The sequence below is a fragment of the Coregonus lavaretus genome (assembly GCF_964263955.1).
Source record: "Coregonus lavaretus genome assembly, contig: HAP1_SCAFFOLD_527, whole genome shotgun sequence".
NCBI lineage: Eukaryota > Metazoa > Chordata > Actinopteri > Salmoniformes > Salmonidae > Coregonus > Coregonus lavaretus.
Window position 1 is genome coordinate 306883 of NW_028165900.1, and position 27326 is coordinate 334208.

General features: G+C 46.0%; 1 protein-coding gene across 1 annotated transcript; it reads left to right on the forward strand.

Annotated features, from left to right (window-relative positions):
* Positions 1 to 27326, forward strand: LOC311115321 (TSC22 domain family protein 1-like). Its single transcript, XM_084190509.1, has 3 exons — positions 1 to 2305; positions 19932 to 19983; positions 25972 to 27326. Exons 1-3 carry the CDS (start codon positions 24 to 26, stop codon positions 26209 to 26211), a joined length of 2574 nt encoding a protein of 857 aa, XP_084046635.1. The 5' UTR covers positions 1 to 23; the 3' UTR covers positions 26212 to 27326.

The window sequence follows — 27326 nt, forward strand, 5'->3', positions numbered from 1 at the left end:
GACTACAGTGACGTTACTAGCTAATGTTATGTATGTCTGGCCATAACAAGCAGCTAGCATTAGTAGCTACACAGCTAGTCCCCCGTTACTGGCTTCGTGTTGGTCACAAAATGCATCAACAGGACTTTTCAGGAGATTCTACTGGGTCTAGGAAGATGTCTTTCCACAATAGAAGAGGCAGTAACACCACCGGTAGTGGTGGAGTATCTGGGTCTGCTGCAGGTAGCAGTAATGTAATTCCCACTGATGATTATCAGTCAACTAGCCAGGCTGGGTCCTCCTCCCCTGGGCCACACCACCACCCCCTGAGCCTTAACCTCTCCCAGTCCGGGTCTCAGGTGAAAAAGAAGAGTGGCTTCCAGATAACTAGCGTGACCCTGGCCCAGGTCTCTGTAAGCACCAACAACAGCATAGCGGACGACACAGAGAGTTATGATGACATGGATGAATCCCACACAGAAGACCTTTCCTCCTCTGAAATGCTGGATGTGTCCGTATCTCGGGACACCGGCGTCCCGGAGAGAAGCTCCTCGGATGAGACCCTGAACAGCCCCCATGGGGTGGAGACCCCAGGCGCAGCGTCCCCTAACCAACCCCTGATCCCTCACTCCCTACCCCAGGGCCCTCCTAGCGAACCCCTGCAGCCTCGGGGTCCTCCGCAGCCTGGCAACATGGTGAACGGGACTGTGCATAATCTGCAAGAGAATGTGGTGGCAGCAGCCTTTACTGTCTCAGTGGCAGGGGGGAGTTCCTCTGGAATGGCTGGGCCCAACCAGACCCAGATGGGGCAGGGTATGGTGGAGAACACCACCACTCAGTTCTCTGGTACCATCACTGCTGGGCCAGGCATGGATGTGTCATCCATAGACGGTGGTAGTGGTGGCCCTCCCTCTGCGGACCCTATAAGCTTTGACAGTAGTGGAGGCCGTCAAGGGACATCCAGTGGAGTAGGGTCTCTCCCTGGAGGCACAGGGCCCACCAATAGCACCCAGATTGGGATGGCAGGAGTGGTGGCACAGGCTATGACCTCCAGCACCCAGACACAGACCCAAGCCGCTCCGGGGTCTCGCTTCAGAGTGGTGAAGCTGGACTCTAACTCGGAGCCGTTCCGTAAGGGAAGATGGATGTGTACAGAGTACTATGAGAAGGAGGTTCCCCCTGCCGCGCCGACTTCTGACCCAGCCCCTGCACCCAGCGCTGCCGGCCCAGAGAGCGAAGCATGGAATGGGAGTGTGGTGGCCAGTGTTGTCCAGTACGGAGGCCCAGAGATGGAAGCAGGGAATGGGAGTGTGGTGGCCAGTGTTGTCCAGTACGGAGGCCCAGAGATGGAAGCAGGGAATGGGAGTGTGGTGGCCAGTGTTGTCCAGTACGGAGGCCCAGAGATGGAAGCAGGGAATGGGAGTGTGGTGGCCAGTGTTGTCCAGTACGGAGGCCCAGAGATGGAAGCAGGGAATGGGAGTGTTGTGGCCAGTGTTGTCCAGTACGGAGGCCCAGAGATGGAAGCAGGGAATGGGAGTGTGGTGGCCAGTGTTGTCCAGTACGGAGGCCCAGAGATGGAAGCAGGGGCATCCCAGACCCTGCAGCCATACCAGCAGCACCAGGACTACACCAGCCCTCAGACTGTCCACATGGTCCCTCAGGACCCTAACCCTCTCCTGCTGCAGCAGACCAGCATGGTCCCCCCTGGTACTCTACCTGCAGCCCCCCAGGTGAATGCCCAGGGTGCTGGGAGTCAGGCCATGCCCAAGCAGGTGCCCTATGCTATGGACCATGCCCAGACAGGCCAGCCCACGCAGCAGCTCCCAGCGGTGCTAGTGAGCCAGACAGGCAGCCGGCCTTCAGACTTCATCCAGCCTACGGCTCCTCTCCAGTCCCAGGTCCTCCCCCCACACCCTGGCTCTCTTGGGGTGTCCATGCCTGGCCCAGCCGCTGTCCCTCAACCCCTTCCGAGTCAGCTCCAGAATCTCCCAGCCCAGCAGCTGCACCGTCACCCTCACCCCCAGCACCCTTCCGCCCCTTTCGTGACCACACTCCGAGCCGACCTCCAGCCCCTCCTGACCCACGGGGTGCCCCTCAGCCACACCAGCCTGGCCCAAAGCGGGGCTCCGTACGGGGGCAGCATCCCCAGCCTGACGGCATCCCAGCTGGAGGATGCCCAGAGGCTGCTGTTCCAACACCAGCCCCGGCTGGGAGCTGCAGGACGAGGCTGCTCCATGGAGAACATGGGGAAGGCTGGAGATGCCAGTGCCTTAGTGGCTGCTGCTGCAGGCCTGAGGACACAGTCTGCAGATGGAGAGGAGGACAGGTAAGGATGGATGGATGGATGGATGGATGGATGGCCTCTGTGTTGGAATTAGAACGGTTGAAGGTAGACTCAGCAATATGACATCATAGACTGCTCTAAGTAGGCCTACCTTACTGGGATTGTTTTAAATTAAAATGGTAAAAAATAAACAAATAGCTTCTTAGCAAAGAGCAATTTCTCAAGCAAGAGCTTTGCTAGACTGTCTGGGAGTGGTCTGAGTGGGGAGGGGCCAACTGAAAACTAGCTGTTATTGGCAGAGCGGTTTGGAACCCACATATTGTTCTGTTAACTAATTTACCGCCTGTGTGTTTATATACAGGACCAGTCAAAGGGTTGGACACACCTACTCATTCCAGGGGTTTTCTTTATTTGTTATATTTTCTACATTGTAGAATAATAGTGAAGACATCAAAACTATGAAATAACACATATGGAATCATGTAGTAACCAAAAAAGGGTTAAACAAATCAACATATATTTTATATTTGAGATTCTTCAAAGTAGCCACCCTTTGCCTATATGACAGCTTTGCACACTCTTGGCATTTTCTTAACCAGCTTCATGAGGTAGTCACCTGGAATGCATTTCAATCAATAGGTGTACATTGTTAAGAGTTAATATGTGAAATGTCTTTCCTTAATGCGTTTGAGCCAATCAGTTGTGACAAGGTAGGGGTGGGATACAGAAGATAGCCCTATTTGGTAAAAGACCAAGTCCATATTATGGCAGAACAGCTCAAATAATCAGAGAGAACAGACCAAGTCCATATTATGGCAGAACAGCTCAAATAATCAGAGAGAACAGACCAAGTCCATATTATGGCAGAACAGCTCAAATAAGCAGAGAGAACAGACCAAGTCCATATTATGGCAGAACAGCCCAAATAAGCAGAGAGAACAGACCAAGTCCATATTATGGCAGAACAGCTCAAATAAGCAGAGAGAACAGACCAAGTCCATATTATGGCAGAACAGCTCAAATAAGCAGAGAGAACAGACCAAGTCCATATTATGGCAGAACAGCTCAAATAAGCAGAGAGAACAGACCAAGTCCATATTATGGCAGAACAGCTCAAATAAGCAGAGAGAACAGACCAAGTCCATATTATGGCAGAACAGCTCAAATAAGCAAAGAGAACAGACCAAGTCCATATTATGGCAGAACAGCTCAAATAATCAGAGAGAACAGACCAAGTCCATATTATGGCAGAACAGCTCCAATAAGCAGAGAGAACAGACCAAGTCCATATTATGGCAGAACAGCTCAAATAAGCAGAGAGAACAGACCAAGTCCATATTATGGCAGAACAGCTCAAATAATCAGAGAAAGGACAGTCCAGTATCACGTTAAGACATTAAGTCAGTCAATACGGAACATTTCTTTTGTTGCAAAGAAAAAGTCATATCTCAGACTGCCCATCTTTAATCTTTTCTTTTTATTGGCCAGTCTGAGATATTACTTTTTCTTTGCAACTCTGCCTAGAAGGTCAGCATCCCGGAGTCGCCTCTTCACTGTTGACATTGAGACTGGTGTTTTGCGGGTACTATTTAATGAAGCTGCCAGTTGAGGACCTGTGAGGCGTCTGTTTCTCAAACTAGACACTCTAATGTATTTGTCCTCTTCCTCAGTTGTGCACCGGGGCCTCCCACTCCTCTTTCTATTCTGGTTAGAGCCAGTTTGCGCTGTTCTGTGAAGGGAGTAGTACACAGCGTTATACGAGATCTTCAGTTTCTTGGCAATTTCTCACATGGAATAGCCTTCATTTATCAGAACAAGAATAGACTGACGAGTTTCAGAAGAACGTTATTTGTTTCTGGACATTTTGAGCCTGTAATCGGACCCACAATTGCTGATGCTCCAGATACTCAACTAGTCTCAAGAAGGCCAGTTTTATTGCTGCTGTACACAGAGAATCAAGAGAATAATATATTTAGTACTGATCAAATCAATAGTCTATTTAGTCCTGATCTAATAAAGAGAAGTGTATTTACTCTTGATCGAATAAAGATAAGTCTATTTAGTCATGATCCAATCAAGAGAATAGTTGATTTAGTCCTGATCAAATTTAAGAAGTCTATTTAGTCCTGATCAAATCAAGAGAATAGTTGATTTAGTCCTGATCAAATTTAAGAAGTCTATTTAGTCCTGATCAAATCAAGAGAATAGTTGATTTAGTCCTGATCAAATTTAAGAAGTCTATTTAGTCCTGATCAAATCAAGAGAATAGTTGATTTAGTCCTGATCAAATTTAAGAAGTCTATTTAGTCCTGATCCAATCAAGAGAATAGTCTATTTAGCCCTGATCAAATCAAGAGAATAGTTGATTTAGTCCTGATCAAATCAAGAGAAGTTGATTTAGTCCTGATCAAATCAAGAGAAAAGTTGATTTAGTCCTGATCAAATTTAAGAAGTCTATTTAGTCCTGATCAAATCAAGAGAATAGTCTATTTAGCCCTGATCAAATCAAGAGAATAGTCTATTTAGTCCTGATCAAATCAAGAGAATAGTCGATTTAGCCCTGATCAAATCAAGAGAATAGTCTATTTAGTCCTGATCAAATCAAGAGAATAGTCTATTTAGTCCTGATCAAATCAAGAGAATAGTCTATTTAGCCTTAAAATGGGAAATGACCCTTTACGTTGGCTGGCTTGTAGGCTACAACCTAGTGTTTTATTAGTGCTGAACGATTAGTGCTTTTTGAGGTCGTTTCGGTTAGATTATTTACAAAAAATAATGGATTTAGTTTTTGATCCTTTTTTTAGACATTAAATGCATTAAGTGAGTTTAATGCTGTAACAACAGAATAGAACCATGAGTTAAAGTCCCAAGATGGAAGAGACGTCCCATTACTGCTATCTCTTGTTTATTTCATCACTTTATTATTACATTTTACATTTTAGTCATTTAGCAGACGCTCTTATCCAGAGCCACTTCCTTATTCTCATCTCTATAGAGCTGCAGACGCTCTTATCCAGAGCCACTTCCTTATTCTCATCTCTATAGAGCTGCAGACGCTCTGATCCAGAGCCACTTCCTTATTCTCATCTCTATAGAGCTGCAGACGCTCTTATCCAGAGCCACTTCCTTATTCTCATCTCTATAGAGCTGCAGACGCTCTTATCCAGAGCCACTTCCTTATTCTCATCTCTATAGAGCTGCAGACGCTCTGATCCAGAGCCACTTCCTTATTCTCATCTCTATAGAGCTGCAGACGCTCTGATCCAGAGCCACTTCCTTATTCTCATCTCTATAGAGCTGCAGACGCTCTTATCCAGAGCCACTTCCTTATTCTCATCTCTATAGAGCTGCAGACGCTCTTATCCAGAGCCACTTCCTTATTCTCATCTCTATAGAGCTGCAGACGCTCTTATCCAGAGCCACTTCCTTATTCTCATCTCTATAGAGCTGCAGACGCTCTTATCCAGAGCCACTTCCTTATTCTCATCTCTATAGAGCTGCAGACGCTCTGATCCAGAGCCACTTCCTTATTCTCATCTCTATAGAGCTGCAGACGCTCTTATCCAGAGCCACTTCCTTATTCTCTTCTCTATAGAGCTGCAGACGCTCTTATCCAGAGCCACTTCCTTATTCTCATCTCTATAGAGCTGCAGACGCTCTGATCCAGAGCCACTTCCTTATTCTCATCTCTATAGAGCTGCAGACGCTCTTATCCAGAGCCACTTCCTTATTCTCATCTCTATAGAGCTGCAGACGCTCTGATCCAGAGCCACTTCCTTATTCTCATCTCTATAGAGCTGCAGACGCTCTTATCCAGAGCCACTTCCTTATTCTCATCTCTATAGAGCTGCAGACGCTCTGATCCAGAGCCACTTCCTTATTCTCATCTCTATAGAGCTGCAGACGCTCTGATCCAGAGCCACTTCCTTATTCTCATCTCTATAGAGCTGCAGACGCTCTGATCCAGAGCCACTTCCTTATTCTCATCTCTATAGAGCTGCAGACGCTCTGATCCAGAGCCACTTCCTTATTCTCATCTCTATAGAGCTGCAGACGCTCTGATCCAGAGCCACTTCCTTATTCTCATCTCTATAGAGCTGCAGACGCTCTTATCCAGAGCCACTTCCTTATTCTCATCTCTATAGAGCTGCAGACGCTCTTATCCAGAGCCACTTCCTTATTCTCATCTCTACAGAGCTGCTGTCTGACAGATTCACTATTTTAGTAGTTCTTCAGAGTAAATAAGTCATCCTTTTCTGACTGCTGAATCCCAACTATAAATCACTCAGATCGTGTATTTCCAGGCTCAGGAAGCCACTGCTCTCTATCCCTCTGATCACACGTTCTCTGTTCTCTCCGTTCTCTGTTCCCTCCGTTCTCTGTTCTCTCCGTTCTCTGTTCTCTCCGTTCTCTGTTCTCTCCGTTCTCTGTTCTCTCCGTTCTCTGTTCTCTCCGTTCTCTGTTCTCTCCGTCTCCGTGTTGTAGTTTCAGCGGGCAGGCAATGAATGATGTAGTTAATTCTGTGCTAAACTATGTAGAATATTGGCCTGTTGGAAACTACATCTCCCTGCTCCGTCGCCCAGTTCAGGCTGGATCTGATTTATCTCTACAGAGTCTGTACATAGTTCACAGGGGGAAAAAACTACGAAATGGAATTAAAATAATTAAACCGACGTCGGTCAATTAATTGTTTTAAAAACTGAAAATGACTGAAATGTCGGTTAATCGCTCAGCACTAGTGTTCATATTTACATGAGATCAAATCATGGAAGGATCTTCTTCTGATTGGATAACTGAGTACAAAATGTTCCCATGTATTCACTCAACCAATCTGTGATCGACAGCTGAACCAACAGCACAGGAGCTGTAGAGCCCTTTCTATAGGATAGATCACTATCTGAACATTGACTGTTTTAATAGAGGTGCTAGCACTGTAGAGCCCTGTCTATAGGATAGATCACTATCTGAACATTGACTGTTGTTTTAATAGAGGGGCTAGCACTGTAGAGCCCTGTCTATAGGATAGATCACTATCTGAACATTGACTGTTGTTTTAATAGAGGGGCTAGCACTGTAGAGCCCTGTCTATAGAATAGATCACTATCTGAACATTGACTGTTGTTTTAATAGAGGGGCTAGCACTGTAGAGCCCTGTCTATAGGATAGATCACTATCTGAACATTGACTGTTGTTTTAATAGAGGGGCTAGCACTGTAGAGCCCTGTCTATAGGATAGATCACTATCTGAACATTGACTGTTGTTTTAATAGAGGGGCTAGCACTGTAGAGCCCTGTCTATAGGATAGATCACTATCTGAACATTGACTGTTTTAATAGAGGGGCTAGCACTGTAGAGCCCTGTCTATAGGATAGATCACTATCTGAACATTGACTGTTGTTTTAATAGAGGGGCTAGCACTGTAGAGCCCTGTCTATAGGATAGATCACTATCTGAACATTGACTGTTGTTTTAATAGAGGGGCTAGCACTGTAGAGCCCTGTCTATAGGATAGATCACTATCTGAACATTGACTGTTTTAATAGAGGGGCTAGCACTGTAGAGCCCTGTCTATAGGATAGATCACTATCTGAACATTGACTGTTGTTTTAATAGAGGGGCTAGCACTGTAGAGCCCTGTCTATAGGATAGATCACTATCTGAACATTGACTGTTGTTTTAATAGAGGGGCTAGCACTGTAGAGCCCTGTCTATAGGATAGATCACTATCTGAACATTGACTGTTGTTTTAATAGAGGGGCTAGCACTGTAGAGCCCTGTCTATAGGATAGATCACTATCTGAACATTGACTGTTGTTTTAATAGAGGGGCTAGCACTGTAGAGCCCTGTCTATAGGATAGATCACTATCTGAACATTGACTGTTTTAATAGAGGGGCTAGCACTGTAGAGCCCTGTCTATAGGATAGATCACTATCTGAACATTGACTGTTGTTTTAATAGAGGGGCTAGCACTGTAGAGCCCTGTCTATAGGATAGATCACTATCTGAACATTGACTGTTTTAATAGAGGGGCTAGCACTGTAGAGCCCTGTCTATAGGATAGATCACTATCTGAACATTGACTGTTGTTTTAATAGAGGGGCTAGCACTGTAGAGCCCTGTCTATAGGATAGATCACTATCTGAACATTGACTGTTGTTTTAATAGAGGGGCTAGCACTGTAGAGCCCTGTCTATAGGATAGATCACTATCTGAACATTGACTGTTTTAATAGAGGAGCTAGCACTGTAGAGCCCTGTCTATAGGATAGATCACTATCTGAACATTGACTGTTGTTTTAATAGAGGGGCTAGCACTGTAGAGCCCTGTCTATAGGATAGATCACTATCTGAACATTGACTGTTGTTTTAATAGAGGGGCTAGCACTGTAGAGCCCTGTCTATAGGATAGATCACTATCTGAACATTGACTGTTTTAATAGAGGAGCTAGCACTGTAGAGCCCTGTCTATAGGATAGATCACTATCTGAACATTGACTGTTGTTTTAATAGAGGGGCTAGCACTGTAGAGCCCTGTCTATAGGATAGATCACTATCTGAACATTGACTGTTGTTTTAATAGAGGGGCTAGCACTGTAGAGCCCTGTCTTTAGGATAGATCACTATCTGAACATTGACTGTTGTTTTAATAGAGGGGCTAGCACTGTAGAGCCCTGTCTATAGGATAGATCACTATCTGAACATTGACTGTTGTTTTAATAGAGGGGCTAGCCCTGTAGAGCCCTGTCTATAGGATAGATCACAATCTGAACATTGACTGTTGTTTTAATAGAGGGGCTAGCACTGTAGAGCCCTGTCTATAGGATAGATCACTATCTGAACATTGACTGTTGTTTTAATAGAGGGGCTAGCACTGTAGAGCCCTGTCTATAGGATAGATCACTATCTGAACATTGACTGTTTTAATAGAGGAGCTAGCACTGTAGAGCCCTGTCTATAGGATAGATCACTATCTGAACATTGACTGTTGTTTTAATAGAGGAGCTAGCACTGTAGAGCCCTGTCTATAGGATAGATCACTATCTGAACATTGACTGTTGTTTTAATAGAGGGGCTAGCACTGTAGAGCCCTGTCTATAGGATAGATCACTATCTGAACATTGACTGTTGTTTTAATAGAGGGGCTAGCACTGTAGAGCCCTGTCTATAGGATAGATCACTATCTGAACATTGACTGTTGTTTTAATAGAGGGGCTAGCACTGTAGAGCCCTGTCTATAGGATAGATCACTATCTGAACATTGACTGTTGTTTTAATAGAGGGGCTAGCACTGTAGAGCCCTGTCTATAGGATAGATCACTATCTGAACATTGACTGTTGTTTTAATAGAGGGGCTAGCACTGTAGAGCCCTGTCTATAGGATAGATCACTATCTGAACATTGACTGTTGTTTTAATAGAGGGGCTAGCACTGTAGAGCCCTGTCTATAGGATAGATCACTATCTGAACATTGACTGTTGTTTTAATAGAGGGGCTAGCACTGTAGAGCCCTGTCTAAAGGATAGATCACTATCTGAACATTGACTGTTGTTTTAATAGAGGGGCTAGCACTGTAGAGCCCTGTCTATAGGATAGATCACTATCTGAACATTGACTGTTGTTTTAATAGAGGGGCTAGCACTGTAGAGCCATGTCTATAGGATAGATCACTATCTGAACATTGACTGTTTTAATAGAGGGGCTAGCACTGTAGAGCCCTGTCTATAGGATAGATCACTATCTGAACATTGACTGTTGTTTTAATAGAGGGGCTAGCACTGTAGAGCCCTGTCTATAGGATAGATCACTATCTGAACATTGACTGTTGTTTTAATAGAGGGGCTAGCACTGTAGAGCCCTGTCTATAGGATAGATCACTATCTGAACATTGACTGTTGTTTTAATAGAGGGGCTAGCACTGTAGAGCCCTGTCTATAGGATAGATCACTATCTGAACATTGACTGTTGTTTTAATAGAGGGGCTAGCACTGTAGAGCCCTGTCTATAGGATAGATCACTATCTGAACATTGACTGTTGTTTTAATAGAGGGGCTAGCACTGTAGAGCCCTGTCTATAGGATAGATCACTATCTGAACATTGACTGTTGTTTTAATAGAGGGGCTAGCACTGTAGAGCCCTGTCTAAAGGATAGATCACTATCTGAACATTGACTGTTGTTTTAATAGAGGGGCTAGCACTGTAGAGCCCTGTCTATAGGATAGATCACTATCTGAACATTGACTGTTGTTTTAATAGAGGGGCTAGCACTGTAGAGCCCTGTCTATAGGATAGATCACTATCTGAACATTGACTGTTTTAATAGAGGGGCTAGCACTGTAGAGCCCTGTCTATAGGATAGATCACTATCTGAACATTGACTGTTGTTTTAATAGAGGGGCTAGCACTGTAGAGCCCTGTCTATAGGATAGATCACTATCTGAACATTGACTGTTGTTTTAATAGAGGGGCTAGCACTGTAGAGCCCTGTCTATAGGATAGATCACTATCTGAACATTGACTGTTGTTTTAATAGAGGGGCTAGCACTGTAGAGCCCTGTCTATAGGATAGATCACTATCTGAACATTGACTGTTGTTTTAATAGAGGGGCTAGCACTGTAGAGCCCTGTCTATAGGATAGATCACTATCTGAACATTGACTGTTGTTTTAATAGAGGGGCTAGCACTGTAGAGCCCTGTCTATAGGATAGATCACTATCTGAACATTGACTGTTGTTTTAATAGAGGGGCTAGCACTGTAGAGCCCTGTCTAAAGGATAGATCACTATCTGAACATTGACTGTTGTTTTAATAGAGGGGCTAGCACTGTAGAGCCCTGTCTATAGGATAGATCACTATCTGAACATTGACTGTTGTTTTAATAGAGGGGCTAGCACTGTAGAGCCATGTCTATAGGATAGATCACTATCTGAACATTGACTGTTTTAATAGAGGGGCTAGCACTGTAGAGCCCTGTCTAAAGGATAGATCACTATCTGAACATTGACTGTTGTTTTAATAGAGGGGCTAGCACTGTAGAGCCCTGTCTATAGGATAGATCACTATCTGAACATTGACTGTTTTAATAGAGGGGCTAGCACTGTAGAGCCCTGTCTATAGGATAGATCACTATCTGAACATTGACTGTTGTTTTAATAGAGGGGCTAGCACTGTAGAGCCCTGTCTATAGGATAGATCACTATCTGAACATTGACTGTTGTTTTAATAGAGGGGCTAGCACTGTAGAGCCCTGTCTAAAGGATAGATCACTATCTGAACATTGACTGTTTTAATAGAGGGGCTAGCACTGTAGAGCCCTGTCTATAGGATAGATCACTATCTGAACATTGACTGTTGTTTTAATAGAGGGGCTAGCACTGTAGAGCCCTGTCTATAGGATAGATCACTATCTGAACATTGACTGTTGTTTTAATAGAGGGGCTAGCACTGTAGAGCCCTGTCTATAGGATAGATCACTATCTGAACATTGACTGTTGTTTTAATAGAGGGGCTAGCACTGTAGAGCCCTGTCTATAGGATAGATCACTATCTGAACATTGACTGTTGTTTTAATAGAGGGGCTAGCACTGTAGAGCCCTGTCTATAGGATAGATCACTATCTGAACATTGACTGTTGTTTTAATAGAGGGGCTAGCACTGTAGAGCCCTGTCTATAGGATAGATCACTATCTGAACATTGACTGTTGTTTTAATAGAGGGGCTAGCACTGTAGAGCCCTGTCTATAGGATAGATCACTATCTGAACATTGACTGTTGTTTTAATAGAGGGGCTAGCACTGTAGATCCCTGTCTATAGGATAGATCACTATCTGAACATTGACTGTTGTTTTAATAGAGGGGCTAGCACTGTAGAGCCCTGTCTATAGGATAGATCACTATCTGAACATTGACTGTTTTAATAGAGGGGCTAGCACTGTAGAGCCCTGTCTATAGGATAGATCACTATCTGAACATTGACTGTTTTAATAGAGGGGCTAGCACTGTAGAGCCCTGTCTAAAGGATAGATCACTATCTGAACATTTACTGTTGTTTTAATAGAGGGGCTAGCACTGTAGAGCCCTGTCTATAGGATAGATCACTATCTGAACATTGACTGTTGTTTTAATAGAGGGGCTAGCACTGTAGAGCCCTGTCTATAGGATAGATCACTATCTGAACATTGACTGTTGTTTTAATAGAGGGGCTAGCACTGTAGAGCCCTGTCTATAGGATAGATCACTATCTGAACATTGACTGTTTTAATAGAGGGGCTAGCACTGTAGAGCCCTGTCTATAGGATAGATCACTATCTGAACATTGACTGTTTTAATAGAGGGGCTAGCACTGTAGAGCCCTGTCTAAAGGATAGATCACTATCTGAACATTTACTGTTGTTTTAATAGAGGGGCTAGCACTGTAGAGCCCTGTCTATAGGATAGATCACTATCTGAACATTGACTGTTTTAATAGAGGAGCTAGCACTGTAGAGCCCTGTCTATAGGATAGATCACTATCTGAACATTGACTGTTGTTTTAATAGAGGGGCTAGCACTGTAGAGCCCTGTCTATAGGATAGATCACTATCTGAACATTGACTGTTGTTTTAATAGAGGGGCTAGCACTGTAGAGCCCTGTCTAAAGGATAGATCACTATCTGAACATTGACTGTTGTTTTAATAGAGGGGCTAGCACTGTAGAGCCCTGTCTATAGGATAGATCACTATCTGAACATTGACTGTTGTTTTAATAGAGGGGCTAGCACTGTAGAGCCCTGTCTATAGGATATATCACTATCTGAACATTGACTGTTGTTTTAATAGAGGGGCTAGCACTGTAGAGCCCTGTCTATAGGATAGATCACTATCTGAACATTGACTGTTGTTTTAATAGAGGGGCTAGCACTGTAGAGCCCTGTCTATAGGATAGATCACTATCTGAACATTGACTGTTGTTTTAATAGAGGGGCTAGCACTGTAGAGCCCTGTCTATAGGATAGATCACTATCTGAACATTGACTGTTGTTTTAATAGACGTAAGGATGAACATTGACTGTTTGATTGAGGTAAGGATGAACATTGACTGTTGTTTGAATAGAGGTAAGGATGAACATTGAGTGTCTGTTAAAGGTGAGGACATGTCAGTTGTTCAGGACCTGCCCTTTATATTTGGATCTAGGTTGTGACCGTCTCTCATTTGATAAGGCTGGATCTAGGTTGTGACCGTCTCTCATTTGATAAGGCTGGATCTAGGTTGTGACCGTCTCTCATTTGATATGGCTGGATCTAGGTTGTGACCGTCTCTCATTTGATATGGCTGGATCTAGGTTGTGACCGTCTCTCATTTGATAAGGCTGGATCTAGGTTGTGACCGTCTCTCATTTGATAAGGCTGGATCTAGGTTAGTGACTAACTCCTTAGCCTCGTTTAACCCTGCTCTAATTCTGATCTATCTATTCTGTGACCACAGTTAGCATTTCTACACAAAATGCAACCGTTTTTTTTTTGTGTCCAGTTGACTTCAGACTTGAACAGTCTTGGTTCCTGTGCAACCGATAGGTGGGGTTTTCACACAGGAGTACAGTCCCAACTCCCACCTGCTGCTGCAGTGGATCCCCTATAACCCTAACCCTGTTTATGGTTCCACCTATAGAGTACAGTCCCAACTCCCACCTGCTGCTGCAGTGGATCCCCTATAACCCTAACCCTGTTTATGGTTCCACCTATAGAGGACAGTCCCAACTCCCACCTGCTGCTGCAGTGGATCCCCTATAACCCTAACCCTGTTTATGGTTCCACCTATAGAGGACAGTCCCAACTCCCACCTGCTGCTGCAGTGGATCCCCTATAACCCTAACCCTGTTTATGGTTCCACCTATAGAGGACAGTCCCAACTCCCACCTGCTGCTGCAGTGGATCCCCTATAACCCTAACCCTGTTTATGGTTCCACCTATAGAGTCCAGTCCCAACTCCCACCTGCTGCTGCAGTGGATCCCCTATAACCCTAACCCTGTTTATGGTTCCACCTATAGAGTCCAGTCCCAACTCCCACCTGCTGCTGCAGTGGATCCCCTATAACCCTAACCCTGTTTATGGTTCCACCTATAGAGGACAGTCCCAACTCCCACCTGCTGCTGCAGTGGATCCCCTATAACCCTAACCCTGTTTATGGTTCCACCTATAGAGGACAGTCCCAACTCCCACCTGCTGCTGCAGTGGATCCCCTATAACCCTAACCCTGTTTATGGTTCCACCTATAGAGTACAGTCCCAACTCCCACCTGCTGCTGCAGTGGATCCCCTATAACCCTAACCCTGTTTATGGTTACACCTATAGAGTACAGTCCCAACTCCCACCTGCTGCTGCAGTGGATCCCCTATAACCCTAACCCTGTTTATAGTTCCACCTATAGAGTCCAGTCCCAACTCCCACCTGCTGCTGCAGTGGATCCCCTATAACCCTAACCCTGTTTATGGTTCCACCTATAGAGTGCAGTCCCATCTCCCACCTGCTGCTGCAGTGGATCCCCTATAACCCTGTTTATGGTTCCACCTATAGAGTACAGTCCCAACTCCCACCTGCTGCTGCAGTGGATCCCCTATAACCCTAACCCTGTTTATGGTTCCACCTATAGAGTACAGTCCCAACTCCCACCTGCTGCTGCAGTGGATCCCCTATAACCCTAACCCTGTTTATGGTTCCACCTATAGAGTGCAGTCCCAACTCCCACCTGCTGCTGCAGTGGATCCCCTATAACCCTAACCCTGTTTATGGTTCCACCTATAGAGTACAGTCCCAACTCCCACCTGCTGCTGCAGTGGATCCCCTATAACCCTGTTTATGGTTCCACCTATAGAGTCCAGTCCCAACTCCCACCTGCTGCTGCAGTGGATCCCCTATAACCCTAACCCTGTTTATGGTTACACCTATAGAGTCCAGTCCCAACTCCCACCTGCTGCTACAGTGGATCCCCTATAACCCTAACCCTGTTTATGGTTCCACCTATAGAGTACAGTCCCAACTCCCACCTGCTGCTGCAGTGGATCCCCTATAACCCTAACCCTGTTTATGGTTCCACCTATAGAGTACAGTCCCAACTCCCACCTGCTGCTGCAGTGGATCCCCTATAACCCTAACCCTGTTTATGGTTCCACCTATAGAGTACAGTCCCAACTCCCACCTGCTGCTGCAGTGGATCCCCTATAACCCTAACCCTGTTTATGGTTCCACCTATAGAGTCCAGTCCCAACTCCCACCTGCTGCTGCAGTGGATCCCCTATAACCCTAACCCTGTTTATGGTTCCACCTATAGAGTACAGTCCCAACTCCCACCTGCTGCTGCAGTGGATCCCCTATAACCCTAACCCTGTTTATGGTTCCACCTATAGAGGACAGTCCCAACTCCCACCTGCTGCTGCAGTGGATCCCCTATAACCCTAACCCTGTTTATGGTTCCACCTATAGAGTACAGTCCCAACTCCCACCTGCTGGTGCAGTGGATCCCCTATAACCCTAACCCTGTTTATGGTTCCACCTATAGAGTACAGTCCCAACTCCCACCTGCTGCTGCAGTGGATCCCCTATAACCCTAACCCTGTTTATGGTTCCACCTATAGAGTCCAGTCCCAACTCCCACCTGCTGCTGCAGTGGATCCCCTATAACCCTAACCCTGTTTATGGTTCCACTTATAGAGTCCAGTCCCAACTCCCACCTGCTGCTGCAGTGGATCCCCTATAACCCTAACCCTGTTTATGGTTCCACCTATAGAGTACAGTCCCAACTCCCACCTGCTGCTGCAGTGGATCCCCTATAACCCTAACCCTGTTTATGGTTACACCTATAGAGTCCAGTCCCAACTCCCACCTGCTGCTGCAGTGGATCCCCTATAACCCTAACCCTGTTTATGGTTCCACCTATAGAGTACAGTCCCAACTCCCACCTGCTGCTGCAGTGGATCCCCTATAACCCTAACCCTGTTTATGGTTACACCTATAGAGTACAGTCCCAACTCCCACCTGCTGCTGCAGTGGATCCCCTATAACCCTAACCCTGTTTATAGTTCCACCTATAGAGTCCAGTCCCAACTCCCACCTGCTGCTGCAGTGGATCCCCTATAACCCTAACCCTGTTTATGGTTCCACCTATAGAGTACAGTCCCAACTCCCACCTGCTGCTGCAGTGGATCCCCTATAACCCTAACCCTGTTTATGGTTCCACCTATAGAGTACAGTCCCAACTCCCACCTGCTGCTGCAGTGGATCCCCTATAACCCTAACCCTGTTTATGGTTCCACCTATAGAGTCCAGTCCCAACTCCCACCTGCTGCTGCAGTGGATCCCCTATAACCCTAACCCTGTTTATGGTTACACCTATAGAGTACAGTCCCAACTCCCACCTGCTTCTGCAGTGGATCCCCTATAACCCTAACCCTGTTTATGGTTCCACCTATAGAGTCCAGTCCCAACTCCCACCTGCTGCTGCAGTGGATCCCCTATAACCCTAACCCTGTTTATGGTTACACCTATAGAGGACAGTCCCAACTCCCACCTGCTGCTGCAGTGGATCCCCTATAACCCTAACCCTGTTTATGGTTACACCTATAGAGGACAGTCCCAACTCCCACCTGCTGCTGCAGTGGATCCCCTATAACCCTAACCCTGTTTATGGTTCCACCTATAGAGTACAGTCCCAACTCCCACCTGCTGCTGCAGTGGATCCCCTATAACCCTAACCCTGTTTATGGTTCCACCTATAGAGTCCAGTCCCAACTCCCACCTGCTGCTGCAGTGGATCCCCTATAACCCTAACCCTGTTTATGGTTACACCTATAGAGGACAGTCCCAACTCCCACCTGCTGCTGCAGTGGATCCCCTATAACCCTAACCCTGTTTATGGTTACACCTATAGAGGACAGTCCCAACTCCCACCTGCTGCTGCAGTGGATCCCCTATAACCCTAACCCAATAGGGTTTCTATAGGCTACCAAACAAAGTGGCCATAGTATTTAAAACATCTATTTTCACGTTATGGTCTACTGTACCAGACCAGGTCTGACTTTCCCTTGTATTAGTCATTCGTTCTGCTCATACATAGTCTACATTTGTTTTAGCATTTTAGTTACAATGAAGATGACAAATGTTGAAGCTGATTTTAAACCAGAAGTATTGGAGAAACGTTTCCCAACTGTTTCCCAACTGTTTCCCAGTGAGACTCCTCATCCTGTCCCGGGCTGCTTCCTGTGTTCTGGATGAGACTCCTCATCCTGTCCCGGGCTGCTTCCTGGGTTCTGGATGAGACTCCTCATCCTGTCCCGGGCTGCTTCCTGTGTTCTGGATGAGACTCCTCATCCTGTCCCGGGCTGCTTCCTGTGTTCTGGATGAGACTCCTCATCCTGTCCCGGGCTGCTTCCTGTGTTCTGGATGAGACTCCTCATCCTGTCCCGGGCTGCTTCCTGGGTTCTGGATGAGACTCCTCATCCTGTCCCGGGCTGCTTCCTGGGTTCTGGATGAGACTCCTCATCCTGTCCCGGGCTGCTTCCTGGGTTCTGGATGAGACTCCTCATCCTGTCCCGGGCTGCTTCCTGGGTTCTGGATGAGACTCCTCATCCTGTCCCGGGCTGCTTCCTGGGTTCTGGATGAGACTCCTCATCCTGTCCCGGGCTGCTTCCTGGGTTCTGGATGAGACTCCTCATCCTGTCCCGGGCTGCTTCCTGGGTTCTGGATGAGACTCCTCATCCTGTCCCGGGCTGCTTTCTGGGTTCTGGATGAGACTCCTCATCCTGTCCCGGGCTGCTTCCTGGGTTCTGGATGAGACTCCTCATCCTGTCCCGGGCTGCTTCCTGGGTTCTGTATGGTTTGGATGGCAGTGAACAGTTAGGTGCAGTTACATATGAAGCTGGGCCACAGGTGGGGGCGTTGCCACTTCAATTATTCAAATGAGGTCACTCTCCGCCAATGGCAGCCAGTACAGCGCTGTTTTCATGCATCATTTCTGCAGTTGGGACGGGAGCTGCAGATTCCCAGCTTAGCGGAGCCAGTCAGTCTCGCTGTGGTTATCCTTTGTGCTGCGTCAGTGCATAAGACTGCCCCGGTTGTCAGCTTGTACCGCCCGGAGAACGGACCTTCTGCCAATTCTGATGGGATCTTTTATTACACTGGACATTTTCTACATTTGAAGTATTGCCTTTTGTTTTAATGGATGGAAAATGATGAATTCCCATTGTTTTGCAGTGGAGATGGACCTTGGTGTTTGTCAACTGAGGAATTTGTCTATTTCTTTTCTGTCTTCCGTGCTTGCTAAAGAGACCAGTCCAGTCAGGCTTGACAATAGGTAACATGTTTTCCCAGCTTATTTATCAAACTTGTTTGCAAAGGCAATAGAATATGGCTATGCATCAAATGAATGGGACCGTGACGGTTAGAATTTCAATGTATTATGATGATTATATGCTTTAATGCGTGGTGCGGTCCTGCAGTATTGAGGGGTTCATAACTTGATGATCTCTGCAGTGTTAAACTTTTCCGCATCGTGTTGACTATAAATAATTTATAACCATAACATTATATAACCCTTACATAAACCTTGTAGCTAAAGCCCCACAACCTGATAGTTAAACCCCAACAATAATAATCTTATAGCTATATATAAAGACTAATAGTTGTACATTCCTTCATTCAGTCTGTTAATGTGACCCTAACCCAGAATGCACCTTCACTAATACCCACCGTGTCAACATCTGCCAAAACCCCAGTGACGTCTATATAGGGTTAGCTAACCCTAACCCCAGTGACGTCTATCTAGGGTTAGCTAACCCTAACCCCAGTGATATCTATATAGGGTTAGCTAACCCTAACCCCAGTGATGTCTATATAGGGTTAGCTAACCCCAGTGACGTCTATATAGGGTTAGCTAACCCTAACCCCAGTGATATCTATATAGGGTTAGCTAACCCTAACCCCAGTGATGTCTATATAGGGTTAGCTAACCCTAACCCCAGTGACGTCTATATAGGGTTAGCTAACCCTAACCCCAGTGATATCTATATAGGGTTAGCTAACCCTAACCCCAGTGACGTCTATCTAGGGTTAGCTAACCCTAACCCCAGTGACGTCTATATAGGGTTAGCTAACCCTAACCCCAGTGATGTCTATATAGGGTTAGCTAACCCTAACCCCAGTGATATCTATATAGGGTTAGCTAACCCTAACCCCAGTGACGTCTATATAGGGTTAGCTAACCCTAACCCCAGTGACGTCTATATAGGGTTAGCTAACCCTAACCCCAGTGACGTCTATATAGGGTTAGCTAACCCTAACCCCAGTGATGTCTATATAGGGTTAGCTAACCCTAACCCCACTGACGTCTATATAGGGTTAGCTAACCCTAACCCCAGTGACGTCTATATAGGGTTAGCTAACCCTAACCCCAGTGATGTCTATATAGGGTTAGCTAACCCTAACCCCAGTGATGTCTATATAGGGTTAGATAACCCTAACCCCAGTGACGTCTATATAGGGTTAGCTAACCCTAACCCCAGTGATGTCTATATAGGGTTAGCTAACCCTAACCCCAGTGATGTCTATATAGGGTTATAATGTGTTATTAGCTAACCCTAACCCCAACCCCAACCCTGTTATTGTTAAAGCTGGAGTTGTGTATGTTTGTGTTTCAGTTCTTCTGGTGCCAGTTTGGTGGCCATCGACAATAAAATCGAACAAGCAATGGTAAGTTAATATCCTCATCGTTAATATGTATATAATATAATCACATCTAAATGACTAAAAGGTCAAATGTAAATGTCAACTTTATTTAAACGGAATAGGACCGGTGTTCAGAGTACTGGAGTCTAATTAAAGTGTTGGAACATCTGACTGTTCTGGGAGAGAGAACGTGTCGGTAATAAAACCGTTGGATACTTGGTACAATAAAGACACTTTGATTGAATGACTGCAACCGTTTCTGTATTTGCCGTGATCCGGTTGGTCGGTTCCCTGTCAGGTGTTGCTAGGCAAGTCTGCTCTCAGATGCCCCGGTATAAATAACTTATCTGTTAGCTCCTCCCTGCCGATGCAGAACATTCTGTTCTCTAGCTTGTCAGTTTGAAGGCGGGAACTGCATTAGACCACTAACTAACTGCTATGGGAATGCTTCCTCTCATTAGACCACTAACTAACTGCTATGGGAATGCTTCCTCTCATTAGACCACTAACTAACTGCTATGGGAATGCTTCCTCTCATTAGACCACTAACTAACTGCTATGGGAATGCTTCCTCTCATTAGACCACTAACTAACTGCTATGGGAATGCTTCCACTCATTAGACCACTAACTAACTGCTATGGGAATGCTTCCACTCATTAGACCACTAACTAACTGCTATGGGAATGCTTCCTCTCATTAGACCACTAACTAACTAACTGCTATGGGAATGCTTCCTCTCATTAGACCACTAACTAACTGCTATGGGAATGCTTCCTCTCATTAGACCACTAACTAACTGCTATGGGAATGCTTCCTCTCATTAGACCACTAACTAACTGCTATGGGAATGCTTCCTCTCATTAGACCACTAACTAACTGCTATGGGAATGCTTCCTCTCATTAGACCACTAACTAACTGCTATGGGAATGCTTCCTCTCATTAGACCACTAACTAACTGCTATGGGAATGCCTCCAGTCATTAGACCACTAACTAACTGCTATGGGAATGCTTCCTCTCATTAGACCACTAACTAACTAACTGCTATGGGAATGCCTCCAGTCATTAGACCACTAACTAACTGCTATGGGAATGCTTCCTCTCATTAGACCACTAACTAACTAACTGCTATGGGAATGCCTCCAGTCATTAGACCACTAACTAACTGCTATGGGAATGCTTCCTCTCATTAGACCACTAACTAACTGCTATGGGAATGCTTCCTCTCATTAGACCACTAACTAACTGCTATGGGAATGCTTCCTCTCATTAGACCACTAACTAACTGCTATGGGAATGCTTCCTCTCATTAGACCACTAACTAACTGCTATGGGAATGCTTCCTCTCATTAGACCACTAACTAACTAACTGCTATGGGAATGCTTCCTCTCATTAGACCACTAACTAACTGCTATGGGAATGCTTCCTCTCATTAGACCACTAACTAACTGACTGCTATGGGAATGCCTCCAGTCATTAGACCACTAACTAACTGCTATGGGAATGCTTCCTCTCATTAGACCACTAACTAACTGCTATGGGAATGCTTCCTCTCATTAGACCACTAACTAACTGCTATGGGAATGCTTCCTCTCATTAGACCACTAACTAACTGCTATGGGAATGCTTCCTCTCATTAGACCACTAACTAACTAACTGCTATGGGAATGCTTCCTCTCATTAGACCACTAACTAACTGCTATGGGAATGCTTCCTCTCATTAGACCACTAACTAACTAACTAACTGCTATGGGAATGCTTCCTCTCATTAGACCACTAACTAACTGCTATGGGAATGCCTCCTCTCATTAGACCACTAACTAACTGCTATGGGAATGCTTCCACTCATTAGACCACTAACTAACTGCTATGGGAATGCCTCCAGTCATTAGACCACTAACTAACTGCTATGGGAATGCTTCCTCTCATTAGACCACTAACTAACTGCTATGGGAATGCTTCCTCTCATTAGACCACTAACTAACTAACTGCTATGGGAATGCTTCCAGTCATTAGACCACTAACTAACTGCTATGGGAATGCTTCCTCTCATTAGACCACTAACTAACTGCTATGGGAATGCTTCCAGTCATTAGACCACTAACTAACTGCTATGGGAATGCTTCCTCTCATTAGACCACTAACTAACTGCTATGGGAATGCTTCCTCTCATTAGACCACTAACTAACTGCTATGGGAATGCTTCCTCTCATTAGACCACTAACTAACTGCTATGGGAATGCTTCCTCTCATTAGACCACTAACTAACTAACTGCTATGGGAATGCTTCCTCTCATTAGACCACTAACTAACTAACTACTATGGGAATGCTTCCTCTCATTAGACCACTAACTAACTGCTATGGGAATGCTTCCTCTCATTAGACCACTAACTAACTGCTATGGGAATGCTTCCTCTCATTAGACCACTAACTAACTGCTATGGGAATGCTTCCTCTCATTAGACCACTAACTAACTAACTAACTGCTATGGGAATGCTTCCTCTCATTAGACCACTAACTAACTGCTATGGGAATGCCTCCTCTCATTAGACCACTAACTAACTGCTATGGGAATGCTTCCTCTCATTAGACCACTAACTAACTGCTATGGGAATGCTTCCTCTCATTAGACCACTAACTAACTGCTATGGGAATGCTTCCTCTCATTAGACCACTAACTAACTGCTATGGGAATGCTTCCTCTCATTAGACCACTAACTAACCACTAACTAACCACTAACTAACTGCCTGCACACAACAATAGATTTCTGATATCAGAGAATTCTACCATCACAGCTGAAGATAGAACTTTTCTGTATGAATGTATTTTCTGGTCAGATTCCATCAGTTTTCCATCAGTCAGTGTGTGGTTGTTACTTTGTCTTGGATGATTAGAGATGCTGTATCCTTTCTGACTGAACTGTTCACTGCTGTGGAAAGGATATGGAACATACATATACAGTGAGCCCTTTCTGACTGAACTGTTCACTGCTGTGGAAAGGATATGGAACATACATATACAGTGAGCCCCTAAAGGATTCAGACAGTTAGACCTCGGTATTCCAAACTGCAGACTGTCAGCTTTAATTTGAGGGTATTTTCATCCATATAGGGTGAACCGTTTACAAATTACAGCACTTTTTGTACATAGTCCCCCCATTTCAGGGGACCAAAAGTATTGGGACAAATTCACGTATGTGTATTAAAAAGTTAATTATTTGGTCCCATATTCACAGCATGCAATGACTACATCAAGCTGGTGACTTGGTCCCATATTCACAGCAGGCAATGACTACATCAAGCTGGTGACTTGGTCCCATATTCACAGCAGGCAATGACTACATCAAGCTGGTGACTTGGTCCCATATTCACAGCACACAATGACTACATCAAGCTTGGGACTCTACAAACTTGTTGGATGCATTTGCTGTTTGTTTTGGTTGTGTTTCAGATTATTTTGTGCCCAATAGAAATGATAAATGGTAAATAATGTATTGTGTCATTTTGGAGTCACTTTTATTGTCAATAAGAATATAATATGTTCCTAAACACTTATACATTAATGTGGATGCTACCATGATTACGGATAATCCTGAATGAATTGTGAATAATGATGAGTGAGAAAGTTACAGATGCACAAATACCATACCCCCCAAAACATCCTTACCTCCCCTGTTATTGGTAATGGTGAGAGGTTAGCATGTCTTGGGGGTATGATCTTTGACCCATCTAACTCTCACATTAAACAAATACATTTATCTCTCCCTTTATCTCTCTGCCTCACCCCTTCCTCTCTCCATCTCTCTGCCTCACCCCTTCCTCTCTCCATCTCTCTGCCTCATCCCTTCCTCTCTCCATCTCTCTCCCTCCATCCCTTCCTCTCTCCATCTCTCTGCCTCACTCCTTCCTCTCCATCTCTCTGCCTCATCCCTTCCTCTCTCATCTCTCTGCCTCATCCCTTCCTCTCTCCATCTCTCTCCTTCCATCCCTTCCTCTCTCCATCTCTCTGCCTCACCCCTTCCTCTCTCCATCTCTCTGCCTCATCCCTTCCTCTCTCCATCTCTCTGCCTCATCCCTTCCTCTCTCCATCTCTCTGCCTCATCCCTTCCTCTCTCCATCTCTCTGCCTCATCCCTTCCTCTCTCCATCTCTGCCTCATCCCTTCCTCTCTCCCCCTCCATCCCTTCCTCTCTCCATCTCTCTCCTTCCATCCCTTCCTCTCTCCATCTCTCTCCTTCCATCCCTTCCTCTCTCCATCTCTCTGCTTCATCTCTCCATCTCTCTGCCTCATCCCTTCCTCTCTCCATCTCTCTGCCTCATCCCTTCCTCTCTATCTCTCTGCCTCATCCCTTCCTCTCTATCTCTCTGCCTCATCCCTTCCTCTCTCCATCTCTCTCCTTCCATCCCTTCCTCTCTCCATCTCTCTGCCTCATTCCTTCCTCTCTGCCTCATTCCTTCCTCTCTGCCTCATCCCTTCCTCTCTCTGCCTCATCCCTTCCTCTCTCCATCTCTCTGCCTCATCCCTTCCTCTCTCCATCTCTCTCCTTCCATCCCTTCCTCTCTCCATCTCTCTGCCTCATCCCTTCCTCTCTGCCTCATCCCTTCCTCTCTCTGCCTCATCCCTTCCTCTATCCATCTCTCTCCTTCCATCCCTTCCTCTCTCCATCTCTCTCCTTCCATCCCTTCCTCTCTCCATCTCTCTCCTTCCATCCCTTCCTCTCTCCATCTCTCTCCTTCCATCCCTTCCTCTCTCCATCTCTCTCCTTCCATCCCTTCTTCTCTCCATCTCTCTCCTTCCATCCCTTCCTCTCTCCATCTCTCTGCCTCATCCCTTCCTCTCTCCATCTCTCTGCCTCATCCCTTCCTCTCTCCATCTCTCTCCCTCCATCCCTTCCTTTCGCCATCTCTCTGCCTCATCCCTTCCTCTCTCCATCTCTCTGCCTCATCCCTTCCTCTCTCCATCTCTGCCTCATCCCTTCCTCTCTCCCCCTCCATCCCTTCCTCTCTCCATCTCTCTCCTTCCATCCCTTCCTCTCTCCATCTCTCTCCTTCCATCCCTTCCTCTCTCCATCTCTCTGCCTCATCCCTTCCTCTCTCCATCTCTCTGCCTCATCCCTTCCTCTCTCCATCTCTCTGCCTCATCCCTTCCTCTCTCCATCTCTCTCCTTCCATCCCTTCCTCCATCTCTCTGCCTCATCCCTTCCTCTCTCCATCTCTCTCCTTCCATCCCTTCCTCTCTCCATCTCTCTCCTTCCATCCCTTCCTCTCTCCATCTCTCTCCTTCCATCCCTTCCTCTCTCCATCTCTCTGCCTCATCCCTTCCTCTCTATCTCTCTGCCTCATCCCTTCCTCTCTCCATCTCTCTGCCTCATCCCTTCCTCTCTCCATCTCTCTCCTTCCATCCCTTCCTCTCTCCATCTCTCTGCCTCATCCCTTCCTCTCTCCATCTCTCTGCCTCATCCCTTCCTCTCTCCATCTCTCTCCTTCCATCCCTTCCTCTCTCCATCTCTCTGCCTCATCCCTTCCTCTCTCCATCTCTCTCCTTCCATCCCTTCCTCTCTCCATCTCTCTGCCTCATCCCTTCCTCTCTGCCTCATCCCTTCCTCTCTCTGCCTCATCCCTTCCTCTATCCATCTCTCTCCTTCCATCCCTTCCTCTCTCCATCTCTCCTTCCATCCCTTCCTCTCTCCATCTCTCTGCCTCATCCCTTCCTCTCTCCATCTCTCTGCCTCATCCCTTCCTCTCTCCATCTCTCTCCCTCATCCCTTCCTCTCTCCATCTCTCTCCCTCCATCCCTTCCTTTCGCCATCTCTCTGCCTCATCCCTTCCTCTCTCCATCTCTCTGCCTCATCCCTTCCTCTCTCCATCTCTCTCCCTCCATCCCTTCCTCTCTCCATCTCTCTGCCTCATCCCTTCCTCTCTCCATCTCTCTGCCTCATCCCTTCCTCTCTCACCTTCTCTCTCTCCCTGCCTCCATCTCTCTCCATCTCTCTCTCTCCATCTCTCCCAGGACCTGGTAAAGAGCCACCTGATGTATGCTGTGAGAGAGGAGGTGGATGTGTTGAAGGACCAGATTAAGGAGCTGATAGAGAGGAACTCTCAGTTGGAGCAGGAGAACAACCTCCTGAAAACCCTGGCCAGCCCAGAGCAGATGGCTCAGTTCCAGGCTCAGGTCCAGCCCAGCTCTGGCTCCCCTAACCCCCAGCCTCAGCCCCTGCCGTCCTCACAGAGCTCTGGGACCTCCGCATAGCCCCCGTCCACAGGGGAAGGAGGAGGAGAGAGAAGAACCTTTACAATGCTGTGAACTGACCTCATGCAAAGCAAACAAGAACCAATATGGCTCAATCAAGGAGACCGCTAGAAGTAGAAAAACCATGTTTTGCACATTTATTTAACTGACCAAAGACAATGATGGACACTTGTGTGTCAGGTGTTCTGTCAGCTTGGAGTGCTTCAGACAATCGCCATGGAGACCAGGGAGGTGAATGGAACAGATGGACAGTTGTCATGGAGATAAAACAGACAGACAACAACCCAGAACGGGTACACTGTCTTCAGATCTCTACAGTGACGGTTGAATTGAGCCATTGCTGCCACTTCTTTACACACTTTTCATTTAGTTGTTTTGGTTGGAGTATTTCCTAGCTGTGAATTTAATCAAACAACAAGGACTTTGTCAGTGAAGAAATGAGGTGCATTATCTGTAGGGACCATTAAAGAAAGGGAAAACAGGACCCCATCTGGTATGGGGCGTAGGGTGGAACATTCAGTGCATTCGGAAAGTATTCAGACCCCTTGACTTTTTCCACATTTTGTTACATTACAGCCTTATTCTAAAATGGATTACATTGTTTTTTCCCCCTCATCAATCTACACACAATACTCCATAATGACAATAAAAAAATGTATTCAATATAAAAAACTGAAATATCACATTTACACATGTATTCAGACCCTTTACTCAGTACTTTGTTGAAGCACCTTTGGCAGCGATTACAGCCTCAAGTCTTCTTGGGTATGACGCTACAAGCTTGGCACACCTTTATTTGGGGAGTTTCTCCCATTCTTCTCTGCAGATCCTTGCAAGTTCTGTCAGGTTGGATGGGGAGCGTTGATGCACAGCTATTTTCAGGTCTCTCCAGAGATGTTCGATCGGGTTCAAGTCCAGGCTCTGGCTGGGCCACTCAAGGACATTCAGAGACTTGTCCCGAAGCCACTCCTGCGTTGTCTTGGCTATGTGCTTAGGGTCGTTGTCCTGTTGGAAGGTGAACCTTCGCCCCAGTCTAAGGTCCTGAGCGCACTGGAGCAGGTTTTCATCAAGGATCTCTCTGTTCTTTGCTCAGTTCATCTTTCCCTCGATCCTGA

Bases quoted from the DNA above. Each gene is read 5' to 3' on its own strand.
- LOC311115321 (XM_084190509.1), top strand. From the start codon at position 24: ATGTTATGTATGTCTGGCCATAACAAGCAGCTAGCATTAGTAGCTACA. The intron at 2,306-19,931 runs GTAAGGATGGAT...TTTGTGTTTCAG, and splicing joins GCAGATGGAGAGGAGGACAG to TTCTTCTGGTGCCAGTTTGG. The intron at 19,984-25,971 runs GTAAGTTAATAT...CATCTCTCCCAG, and splicing joins ATAAAATCGAACAAGCAATG to GACCTGGTAAAGAGCCACCT.